General features: G+C 45.8%; 1 protein-coding gene and 1 long non-coding RNA gene across 2 annotated transcripts; both read right to left on the bottom strand.

Annotated features, from left to right (window-relative positions):
• Positions 1 to 2105: 2105 nt before the first annotated feature.
• Positions 2106 to 4463, bottom strand: LOC148123339 (uncharacterized). Its single transcript, XR_015737837.1, has 3 exons — positions 4164 to 4463; positions 3315 to 3496; positions 2106 to 2312 (listed from the first exon to the last, which is right to left on the bottom strand). It is a non-coding gene; the product is annotated as an uncharacterized LOC148123339 (long non-coding RNA).
• Positions 4464 to 9307: 4844 nt separating this feature from the next.
• LOC148123338 (androgen-binding protein homolog) lies at positions 9308 to 11163 on the bottom strand. Its single transcript, XM_087906037.1, has 3 exons — positions 11103 to 11163; positions 10461 to 10642; positions 9308 to 9460 (listed from the first exon to the last, which is right to left on the bottom strand). The coding sequence occupies exons 1-3, from the start codon at positions 11161 to 11163 to the stop codon at positions 9410 to 9412; spliced, it is 294 nt and encodes a 97-aa protein (XP_087762163.1). The 3' UTR covers positions 9308 to 9409.
• Positions 11164 to 12412: the final 1249 nt, after the last annotated feature.

The following is a 12412-nucleotide window of genomic DNA, read 5'->3' as shown; positions in this document are numbered from 1 at the left end:
AGCATCATATTCTTAGACCCAAATTATGAAGTCATAATACCCTTATGATGTCCATTCTGGTTTAGCTTAGCAGCCCATATAATGAAATGTCTCTCTGTACTTAGCTCCTTTACAGTCAAAAAATTCAAAGAAAATACAATATACAGAATCCAAACTCTCTGTGAATTTTCCATTTTTATGTGGCTTATTTCTCTTTATTTCTTTTAATTTATAACTATCTGCACTCTGTTGCTTTAAAGACTTTACACTTTTCTTTAGCATTAACTTTATTCTCTATATTCTTTTTCTTCTCTCTCCCAAGCCTACGTATGTCTAACACTATGGTCCATTTAGAGGCCTTTTATGTCTGATTCTGTTCTATTGCATTGTCTGTAATTTTTTACTGTCCAGGAGCACTTCTTAAAATGCTAAGCACTTCTTAAAAACTTAAGTTGCGCCATGTAGAGGTAATATTGTACCGACTGTTTCCTGGCCAGTCTAAACTTTAAATGCGTTGTTATTATGACAGAGGTCGTGCTAGGAGCATAGCCCAGAAAGCCAGCGTTTTAAAACTGCATGGCTTTTTTTCTGCCTCCAGGTAGGAGCCACACTCAGCACTTTAACTCTGAGAATGAGCTTTTTATCTGAGTTACAGCCAAATCTGCCACGCAGAGCACTGCACAACCTGGAAACATCTCTGTGTATGGCGGCAGAAATCCGCAATGCTCTCCCACTTGCCTAAGCCTGATCCCACCATCTGCCCAGGTGCAGGCGGGGAGTGCTGAGCCATTGGCATGGTCTCAGAGTACTTTCTTCCCGATCCTGAGAGGGCACAGAAACATCCGGTCCCACAAAAGCCATTGAAATGCTTTATAGCCAGAGTTCACTCTGGCGGCACAGCCCAGGAAGCCACGTTTTATTTAACCAATGAAAGTAACACATAGAGAGAAGGCATAAATAAATAAATAAATAAATAAATAAATAAATAAATAAATAAATAAATAAATAAATAAAGGATACTCCATTATCCCAAAAGGGCTGCAGGCATGGAATAAACCCATAACGATCTGCCACAAATACATCCATACCCTGGACTTGATTAATAAACATGGAGGGCAGCAAATTCAAGAATGTCAGCATCTAAATGTGCTTCTGGAATGCTCTGCTCACTGTAGCTGTGGGAGTTGAGGATACACACACAGTCTCGGGCCTTCCCTGGTTGTGTTTCTGTAGATACTCAGAGCAATGGTAGATGATCAAATGTTGCTGGATTGCCTGGGCTATGTGAGTCAGAAAGTGGAGAAAGGAAAGAGATGCCTGTCCATGTGTGTGACCTAGGACTAAAGTCAATCTTTATTGCTCATGAGGCTCTATGTCCTTCAATGTAGGCCTCTCTCCCAACGAGGATAGGACAACAGTGCATTTGCCAAACTTTCTGGTTTTTCAGTAGAGATGAAATTCTTATTTTTGTGCTTTTAGCCATTCCGTTTGTACTGAACCATTTGTTTTATTACAGCTCTATTGAGGTGGAATTGATGTGCCCCATGTTGTGTGTAATTAAAGTGTAATTTAATGTACAAACCCATGAACTCATCACTGCAGTCATGATGATGAGCATCTCCATTGCTCCTAATGTTTCTTCCTCTCCCCTTATACTCACTCCTCTCCTAAGTGCCCATCCCAGTGTTCACTGATGGAATTGTACTCTACATTTGTTTTCCTCTTTCCGAAGCTCATGGAAATAAAATTACTGTGGTGCAGGTATTGCACAGTGAGAGAGAGCACAGCAGACAATCACTAGGCTAACACTCAACTTGCAAAACTTTGGTGACCTGACTTTGAATGGTCACTGTCATTTCTGTAAAACCCTTGTCAGCCCATAGTACTCCCTTCTCCATAGTGGGACTGCTCCACAAAAAACCTCATATGTGTATTAATCAAAAATTGGGCATAACTCTGCCATGTACAGTTATACTGGATGATTTTTCATTGGCATATAATCTTGATACTTAGTCAGTCAGTGGCATTCGCCCTGCTCTTAGTGTCTACCCGAGTCCTTTTCCTGTCTCCTAGATCTGAAGACATCACATGACGCCTGTACAACACACAGACATGGGACCCAGAGCAGAGCTGCAGGTGTTTATTGAACAAGCTTAACAGACTGAGCAAGGAGGGTGCAGGTGTCTGGATTCCAACTACAGGACAGAGAGTGGACAGGGCAGCAACGTGCCTCTCACATCAATCATCATGTTCCAAACAAGTTAAGTTTGGAAAGTAATCCCTTAGTTTTGTTTATAGTATTCTCTACATTCTGGACTGAAGACGATGGCTTCCTGGAAATTCAAAAGACAGAAATATGCAGAAGTGGTTAAGTCAATGAGCAGAACCCCAGAAATGTTCCCCAGTCTGCTCCTTCTGCACAGGGAAGAAAATTCCCTGCAGTGATTCAGGGCTCCAGCAGCAGACTGTGATCCAGAAAGCTGCAGATCATCCACAGCTATCAAGAGGAAGTCTGAAAAGCCACCCTAGCCAGGCAGAGAAGAAGGGAGAAGTTCCCTAAGGCATGATGGGGGCTAGGTCTGGAGAGGGGACAAGATGGCTGAGTTCCAGCTTTGATGATGTCTCATACCCGAGGACATCTGTCAGCACATTGGCTGTGTGGTCATGTTAGAAATACGTCCCTGTGTGGATGTGCTGGAAGAAATTCCTTCTTGGAGAGTGCTGTGGTTTTGCAGAACCTGACACCCAAACTAAAAATACTTTGGAAACAGAGAGTGAGAGATGGAATATTCAAAACACGCGTCTCAGTAGTTCTGCTATGTTTATATAAGGGACTAAGGGAGGCCTGGAGAGGCTGAGGTGAGTAGCTGCAGGCACTCTCTGGGGTGGTGGTGGCATCTAAGCCATGGAGGGACGTTCTGGCTGTGGCTCTGAGGAAGTCAGTGGAAGTTGGGTTCCATCTGAGACAGGAGAGTACAGTTAAATGAGGCTCCAGAGAAGGTGACCCTGACCAGTAGACAGAAGTTTCAGGAACCTTAGAGGAGAGCTGAGGGTGCCCTCCCTGTGCAGAAGCCAACCAAAGACTCTCCTGTGTCCTTGTCTGCCCTCCTCAGTGTGAGATCCTGGTGTTTACCCATTGTAGGGGAGTGCTCTGCAGGAACATGCATAGACAGACTGGATGTGGACCAGCATGCTGCACGGACATGTGCTAGGGTGGGAAAGGTTTCCGTGCTCTGGTGTTGATTCTGTGACACACTTGACTGGTTGCCTGCATCATTTTTACACAGCATTCTACCATATCATGCATGGGGGCATCGGGGTAGGGAGAGAGTTACCAGAAGTTTGGAATCCAGGATTTTGCCTTCCTCTCCTGCATCATTGAAGCATTCCAGGAGTTTTGCAAAAGCCTTTCTTTCCCTGTGAGTAGGGCCGTACTTGGTAAGGACAGCATTCAATATTCCCTTGTTTCCAAAAGAGACTGCAGTATGGATTTCAAAGGAAGGAAGGTACGCTTCTGCTGCAAACACAGAAGAACAACATTAAAGTAGCCCCAGGCTGGCAAATGAGAGGCTCAGGGTTTCTTGCCATTTCTACAAATGTCTTGACTGATCTTCTCCACAGGACTGCCCTCCCAAAGGCTGCTGTCTCCCAGATACAGTACACAGTTTCCATAGACACACACTCCCAGCGAAGGGGGATGTATGAGTGTAGCAACCTGCATATCTGACTTTCACATAAATCTCACACATGACTCAGATTCAGCTGTACATGCAACTAAGGTCCATCACCACCACCTCACCTTCGTCTCTCTACCCCTCCCATCCCAACTGTCACAATCCTGAACAGAAAGTTTCAAAGGTCTTCTGTAGCACATCTGGCTAGTGACCTCCCAGGGATGCCCTAGATCTGCAAACAGATCAATAAGGTCAGAAGACAGAGTGAGCAAGGGTCAGAAAGGCCATCTGTTCTCATTCTCACTTGTCTGGAAGCCCAGCTCCTCGGTCACCAGCAAGGCCAGCAGAAGCAGCGTCCCCTTCATGGTGTAGAGTGCTAAGTGCTCTTCTCAGAGCAGATCATGCTACCTTATAAACTGCTGTCTTCCTGAGTCCCTTCTCGCCCACCCCAACGCCACCCCAACCCCTACCCTGCCTCCCAAGAATTCTAAATGCCTTTGGGCAAAATACCTGGCACCTATGGATCCTCTTCACACTTCATGGGCGAGAGAGCTTAGGAGCCCCTCCCACTCTGAAGAACAAATGGCTGGAGACATCCTGTGTGCTCACTTTCTGTACAGAAGTGGATGTACCTTTGGCAGAAGATGGTTAGAGATGACCTTTGTAAGGAGCGATGTGCTGAGCCAAATGCAATCTTATCCTGGCTCAGTTGTCACCTCTGCTTCCTCTCCTGGCTCCAAGCATGTCCTCCTCAAGCTTGAAGGTAAAACCCACAGGCGTTAGGGAGGGTTTCTGTCACTGTAGGCAGCCAACAGCCCAAAACACTGCATCTGCCTAAGTTCAAGATCTGAGCAGAAGTGTGTGTATCTGAGGGGCCATACTGGGGACACTTGGACATCTTAGCTGCTGCAACCTTTGGACTAGACCTCTGAGGACATGGTGGCAACATCTGGGGTTTTTAGTGACTCCCAGTCAGGGTAGTCCCAGTGTGTTTGTTCATGTGTTGATTTTCAAGTGCCAGGGATGTTTTTGTTCTACCAACTGCATCATGCTGCAAACTCCCCCTTCCCACCATGGTATCTCATCCCTGTCATCCTGCTCTTGTCTGTCTCAGTTCACCAGTAAGCAGGCCTCAAAGAGGTCTAAACAGTTGAAGCAATACGGTTACAGCAGCTCACAGTAGAGGGAGGGATTTATTCCTGTAAATGATTTCTCCGTTGTCCACAACCCCCAGGTCACTGTGGACTGGCCGTGTATAAACTAGAGCACTCCACTGTCCCCAGGTAGTACTGTGTGTGTGGACTCTCAAGTTCAATTCAACCTACTACCCTCAGAATGACGTTTGCGGCACAAATGACACTGTTAGCTTGGCATTGTGTTAATCATTCCTGGAGGGAGGAGGCTTACTGTGTGTGATGGCTAATCCCGATGGTCATCCTGACTGGATTTAGAATTGCCATGGAAACAAGCTTGTGTGGTAGCGCTTAAGCTAAGTTAATTATATCTGACTTTATGTGGGCAGCGTGGGCTGTGGTCATAGATGGAGTGGAAAGGAGAAAGCAAGCTGGGTATTCACATCTCTCTACTTTCTGACTGTAGATGTGATCAACCATGTCGAGTTCCTGCACTTAGCCTGCCCCACCTTCATGAACTGTATCCCTGCAAACTGTAGGCAGTAAGTGGCTTCTTATCTGGGTTTTGTCACTAGTTCACTAACACAGTAGTAGAGCATTTCTTAGCATGTGCAAAACACTGAGGTTAATCCATAGCCCCCCTGGCCCTCGAGAAAAATGAGTGGCTAAGGAGATGACTCAGTGGACAAGTGCTCATTATGCAAGTCTAAGGACCTGAGTTCAGATCCCCAGGACGCTGTAAAGAGCTGAGTGTGCTTTCATAGTGTCCCATAGGTTTGGGTATGGTGTGTCTTTATTTTTGTTGAATGAATTCAAGGAAGACTTTAATTTCTTTCTTTATATCTTCACTGATCCAGGGGTGGTTCAGTAGTTGACTTTCAGTTTCCATGAGTTTGTGGGCTTTTTGGGGGTAAAGTTGTTGTTAAATTCTCACTTTATTCCATGGTGAACCGATAACAGGTGGTTACTAAAATTTTTTTGTATCTGTGGAAGTTTGCTTTGTTACACGTATGTGATCAGTTTTTGAGAAGGTTCCATGAGATGCTGAGAAGAAGGTATAATCTTTCCTATTTGGGTGGAATGTTCTACAGATGTCTGTTAAGTCCATTTGATTTATTACCTCCATTAGTTCTCTTATTTCTCTGTTAGGTTTCTGTCTGGTTGGCCTGTCCATCGGTGAGAGAGGAGTGTTGAAGTCTCCTACTATTAATGTGTAGGGTTTGATGTGTGCTTTGAGTTCTAGGAATGTTTCTTTTACATAGGTGGGTTTTTATATTCGGGGCATAGATATTCAGGATTGAGACTTCCTCCTGATGAATTGTTCCTGTTATGAGTATAAAATGTCCATCCAAATCTCTTCTGATTAATTTTAGTTTGAATCCAATTTTGTTAGATATTAATATGTCCACACCTACTTGTTTCTTAGGTCCTTGTTTCTTTGGGAAGTAGACTGCAACACATGAGCACAGGAAACCACGTCCTACGTATAACCCCAGTAGCACAGACAACAAGAGCAACAGTGAATAAATGGGACCTCCTGAAACTGAGAAGCTTCTGTGAAGCAAAGGACACTGTCAGTAAGACAAAAAGGAATCCTTCTGAATGGGAGTAGATCTTCACCAACCCCTCATCAGACAAAGGTCTGATCTCCAAAATATACAAAGAACTCAAGAAACTAGACACTAAAACTCTAATTAACCCAATTAAAAAATGGGGTACTGATCTGAACAGAGAATTCACAACAGATGAACTTCGAATGGCCAGAAGACACTTAAGGTCATGCTCAACCTCCTTAGCGATCAGGGAAATGCAAATCAAAACCACTTTGAGATACCATCTTACACCTGTCAGAATAGCTAAAGTCAAAAACACCAACGATAGCCTATGCTGGAGAGGATTTGGGGTGAGGGGAACACTCATCCATTGTTGGTGGGAATGCAAACTCGTGCAGCCACTGTGGAAATCAGTGTGGCGGTTTCTCAGGAAACTGGGAGTCAACCTCCCTCAGGACCCAGCAATACCACTCTTGGGAATATACCCTAAGGATTCCCTAACATACTACAAAAGCATTTGTTCTACTATGTTCATAGCAGCACTATTTGTAATAGCCAGAACCTGGAAACAGCCTAGGTGCCCCTCAATAGAAGAATGGTTAAAAAAGGTGTGGAACATATACACATTAGAGTTTTACTCGGCGGTAAAAAACAATGACATCTTGAATTTTGCATGCAAATGGACAGAAATAGAAAACGCTTTACTGAGTGAGGTAAGCCAGACCCAAAAAGAGGAACACGGTATGTATTCACTCATAAGTGGATTCTAACCATAATTAAAGGTCTTTGAGCCTATTATTCGTGATCCTAGAGAAGCTAAATAAGAAGATGAACCTGATGAAGATTATTTAGCTATCCACCAGGAGGTAGGAAATAGACAAGAGTCCCAGGTAACCTCGGGTGCATGGGGGGGGGGTGGGAGGGTCGATGGAAGGGGAGAGGGTTAGAGAGAAGGGAGTAGGGGAGGAACGGGGAAAGCTTGGTGGCCGGAGATGGTGGGGGGGGGAGGAAGGATGATTATGGGATCAGGGAACAATATATTTCAACTAAGGGAGCCATTTTAGGGTTTACAGGAGACTTGATTATATATGGAATCCCAGGTCCAAGGAGAGATCCCCCAGATTGTTCTCTGGACAGAGGAGAGGGTGCCTGAATCGGCCGTGGCCCATGACCATACTGATGTATATTTTGCTTATCACCATAGATCCTTCATCTGGCGAAGGACGGCGATACAGTCGGAGACCCACATCGGAGCACCGTACTGAGCCCCCCGAGGTCCAAATGAGGAGCAGAAGGAGGAAGAACATGAAAAACGAAATCAGTACTGCAAGGAATGCTATCACCCACTGATACAAGGGAACGGATCTGATGAGAGTTTACCAAGGCCAGTTGGACTGGGACTGAACGAGGACGTGATCTAACCAGATTCTCGGAATTTGGCCGGATTCTCTGACTGTGGCTGGCCCGAAGTCTTTCTGAAAAGCCATTGACTATGACACTGGGACCTGTTTCCTCTACATATACTGGATTTTGGGGATCCAGTCTGTTTGGACACTCACCTTCCTGGACCTGGAGGGAGGGGGAAGGAACTGGAACTTCCCACAGGGCAGGAAACCCTGACTGCCCTGGGGGACGAAGAGGGAGGAGGAGGGGGAGTGGGGGGAGTGGGAGGGTGTTGGGAGGGGGGCGGAAATGGAAACTTTTATAATTTAATAAAATTTACTTAAAAAAAAGAAAGTAACACATAGAGAGAAGGCATAAATAAATAAATAAATAAATAAATAAATAAATAAATAAATAAAGGATACTCCATTATCCCAAAAGGGCTGCAGGCATGGAATAAACCCATAACGATCTGCCACAAATACATCCATACCCTGGATTTGATTAATAAACATGGAGGGCAGCAAATCCAAGAATGTCAGCATCTAAATGTGCTTCTGGAATGCTCTTCTCACTGTAGCTGTGGGAGGTGAAGATACACACACAGTCTCGGGCCTTCCCTGGTTGTGTTTCTGTAGATACTCAGAGCAATGGTAGATGATCAAATGTTGCTGGATTGCCTGGGCTATGTGAGTCAGAAAGTGGAGAAAGGAAAGAGATGCCTGTCCATGTGTGTGACCTAGGACTAAAGTCAATCTTTATTGCTCATGAGGTTCTATGTCCTTCAATGTAGGCCTCTCTCCCAACGAGGATAGGACAACAGTGCATTTGCCAAACTTTCTGGTTTTTCAGTAGAGATGAAATTCTTATTTTTGTGCTTTTAGCCATTCCGTTTGTACTGAACCATTTCTTTTATTACAGCTCTATTGAGGTGGAATTGATGTGCCCCATGTTGTGTGTAATTAAAGTGTAATTTAATGTACAAACCCATGAACTCATCACTGCAGTCATGATGATGAGCGTCTCCATTGCTCCTAATGTTTCTTCCTCTCCCCTTATACTCACTCCTCTCCTAAGTGCCCATCCCAGTGTTCACTGATGGAATTGTACTCTACATTTGTTTTCCTCTTTCCGAAGCTCATGGAAATAAAATAACTGTGGTGCAGGTATTGCACAGTGAGAGAGAGCACAGCAGACAATCACTAGGCTAACACTCAACTTGCAAAACTTTGGTGACCTGCCTTTGAATGGCCACTGTCATTTCTGTAAAACCCTTGTCAGCCCATAGTACTCCCTTCTCCATAGTGGGACTGCTCCACAAAAACCTCGTATGTGTATTAATCAAAAATTGGGCATAACTCTGCCATGTACAGTTATACTGGATGATTTTTCATTAGCCATATAATCTTGATACTTAGGCAGTCAGTGGCATTCGCCCTGCTCTGAGTGTCTACCCGAGTCCTTTTCCTGTCTCCTAGATCTGAAGACATCACATGACGCCTGTACAACACACAGACATGGGACCCAGAGCAGAGCTGCAGGTGTTTATTGAACGAGCTTAACAGACTGAGCAAGGAGGGTGCAGGTGTCTGGATTCCAACTACAGGACAGAGAGTGGACAGGGCAGCAACGTGCCTCTCACATCAATCATCATGTTCCAAACAAGTTAAGTTTGGAAAGTAATCCCTTAGTTTTGTTTATAGTATTCTCTACATTCTGGACTGAAGACGATGGCTTCCTGGAAATTCAAAAGACAGAAATATGCAGAAGTGGTTAAGTCAAGGAAGAGAACCCCAGAAAGGTTCCCCAGTCTGCTCCTTCTGCACAGGGAAGAAAATTCCCGGCAGTGATTCAGGGCTCCAGCAGCAGACTGTGATCCAGAAAGCTGCAGCTCATCCACAGCTATCAGGAGGAAGTCTGAAAAGTCACCCTAGCCAGGCAGGGATGAAGGGAGAAGTTCCCTAAGGCATGATGGGGGCTAGGTCTGGAGAGGGGACAAGATGGCTGAGTTCCAGCTTTGATGATGTCTCATACCCGAGGACATCTGTCAGCACATTGGCTGTGTGGCCGTGTTAGAAATACATCCCTGTGTGGATGTGTTGGAAGAAATTCCTTCTTGGAGAGTACTCTGGTTTTGCAGAACCTGACACCCAAACTAAAAATACTTTGGAAACAGAGAGTGAGAGATGAAATATTCAAAACACGCGTCTCAGTAATTAAGCTGTGCTTCTATAAGGGACTAAAGGAGGCCTGGAGAGGCTGAGGTGAGTAGCTGCAGGCACTCTCTGGGGTGGTGGTGGCATCTAAGCCATGGAAGGACGTTCTGGCTGTGGCTCTGAGGAAGTCAGTGGAAGTTGGGTTCCATCTGAGACAGGAGAGTAGAGTTAAGGGAGTCTCCAGAGAAGGTGACCCGGGACAGAAGCTTCAGGCATCTTAGAGTAGAGGAGAGCTGAGGGTGCCCTCCCTGTGCAGAAGCCAACCAAAGACTCTCCTGTGTCCTTGTCTGCCCTCCTCAGTGTGAGAACCTGGTGTTTACCCATTGTTGGGGAGTGCTCTGCAGGAACATGCATAGACAGACTGGATGTGGACCAGCATGCTGCTCGGACATGTGCTAGGGTGGGAAAGGTTTCCGTGCTCTGGTGTTGATTCTGTGACACATTTGACTGGTTGCCTGCATCATTTCTACACAGCATTCTACCATATCATGCATGGGGACATCAGGGTAGGGAGAGAGTTACCAGAAGTTTGGAATTCAGGATTTTGCCTTCCTCTCCTGCATCACTGAAGCATTCCATGAGTTTTTCAAAAGCCATCCTTTCCCTTTGAGTAGGGCCGTACTTGGTAAGGACAGCATTCAATATTCCCTTGTTTCCAAAGGAGACTGCAGTATGGATTTCAAAGGAAGGAAGGTGTGCTTCTGCTGAAAACACAGAAGAACAACATTAAAGTAGCCCCAGGCTGGCAAACGAGAGGCTCAGGGTTTCTTGCCATTTCTACAAAAGTCTTAACTGATCTTCCCCACAGTACTGCCTTCCCAAAGGCTGTTGTCTCCCAGATGTAGCACACTGTTTCCATAGACACACTCCCAGCGAAGGGGGATGTATGAGTGTAGCAACCTGCATATCTGACCTTCACATAAATCTCACACATGACTCAGATTCAGCTGTACATGCAACTAAGGGTCCATCACCACCACCTCACCTCCGTCTCTCTACCCCTCCCATCCCAACTGTCACAATCCTGAACAGAAAGCTTCAAAGGTCTTCTGTAGCACATCTGGCTAGTGACCTCCCAGGGATGCCCTAGATCTGCAAACAGATCAATAAGGTCAGAAGACAGAGTGAGCAAGGGTCAGAAAGGCTATCTCTTCTCATCCTCACTTGTCTGGAAGCCCAGCTCCTCGGTCACCAGCAAGGCCAACAGAAGCAGTGTCCCCTTCATGGTGTAGAGTGCTAAGTGCTCTTCTCAGAGCAGATCCTGCTACCTTATAAACTGCTGTCTCCCTGAGTCCAGTCCTGTTCTCCCCCATCCCATCCCAACCCCTACCCTGCCTCCCAAGAATTCTAAATGCCTTTGGGCAAAAAACCTGGCACCTATGGATCCCTTCACACTTCATGGGGGAGAGAACTTAGGAGCCCCTCCCACTCTGAAGAACAAATGGCTGGAGATATCCTGTGTGCTCACTTTCTGTACAGAAGTGGATGTACCTTTGGCAGCAGATGGTTAGAGCTGACCTTTGTAAGGAGCGACGTGCTGAGCCAAATGCAATCTTATCCTGGCTCAGTTGTCACCTCTGCTTCCTCTCCTGGCTCCAAGCATGTCCTCCTCAAGTTTGGAGGTAAATCCACAGGGTTTAGGGAGGGTTTCTGTCACTGTAGGCAGCCAACAGCCCAAAACACTGCATCTGCCTAAGTTCAAGATCTGAGCAGAAGTGTGTGTATCTGAGGGGCCATACTGGGGACACTTGGACATCTTAGCTGCTGCAACCTTTGGACGAGACCTCTGAGGACATGGTGGCAATATCTGGGGTTTTTAGCGACTCCCAGCCAAAACAGTCCCAGTGTGATTGTTCATGTGTTGATTCTCAAGTGCTAGGGATGTTTTTGTTCTACCAACTGCATCATGCTGCAAACTCCCCCTCCCCACCACAGTAGCTCCTCCCTGTCATCCTGCTCTTGCCTGTCTCAGTCCACCAGTAAGCAGGCCTCAAAGAGGCCTAAACAGTAGAGGCAATGCAGTTACAGCAGCTCACAGTAGAGGGAGGAATTCATCCCTGTAAATGATTTCTCCGTTGTCCACAGCCCACAAGTCACTGTGGACTGGCCGTGTATAAACTAGAGCGCTCCACTGTCCCCAGGTAGTACTGTGTGTGTGGACTCTCAAGTTCAATTCAACCTAAAACCCTCAGAATGACGTTTGCGGCACAAATGACACTGTTAGCTGGGCACTGTGTTAATCATTCCTGGAGGGAGGAGGCTTAGTGTGTGTGATGGCTAATCCTGATGGTCATCCTGACTGGGTTTAGAATTGCCATGGAAACAAGCTTGTGTGGTAGCGCTTAAGCTAAGTTAATTATATCTGACTTTATGTGGGCAGCGTGGGCTGTGGTCATAGATGGAGTGGAAAGGAGAAAGCAAGCTGGGTATTCACATCTCTCTACTTTCTGACTGTAGATGTGATCAACCATGTC

The sequence above is a fragment of the Myodes glareolus genome, chromosome 1, assembly GCF_982192425.1.
Source record: "Myodes glareolus chromosome 1, mMyoGla1.1, whole genome shotgun sequence".
In the NCBI taxonomy this organism is placed as follows: Eukaryota; Metazoa; Chordata; class Mammalia; order Rodentia; family Cricetidae; genus Myodes; species Myodes glareolus.
The sequence above is the reverse complement of the archived record's forward strand: the minus strand, read 5'-3'. Positions and strand labels throughout refer to the sequence as shown.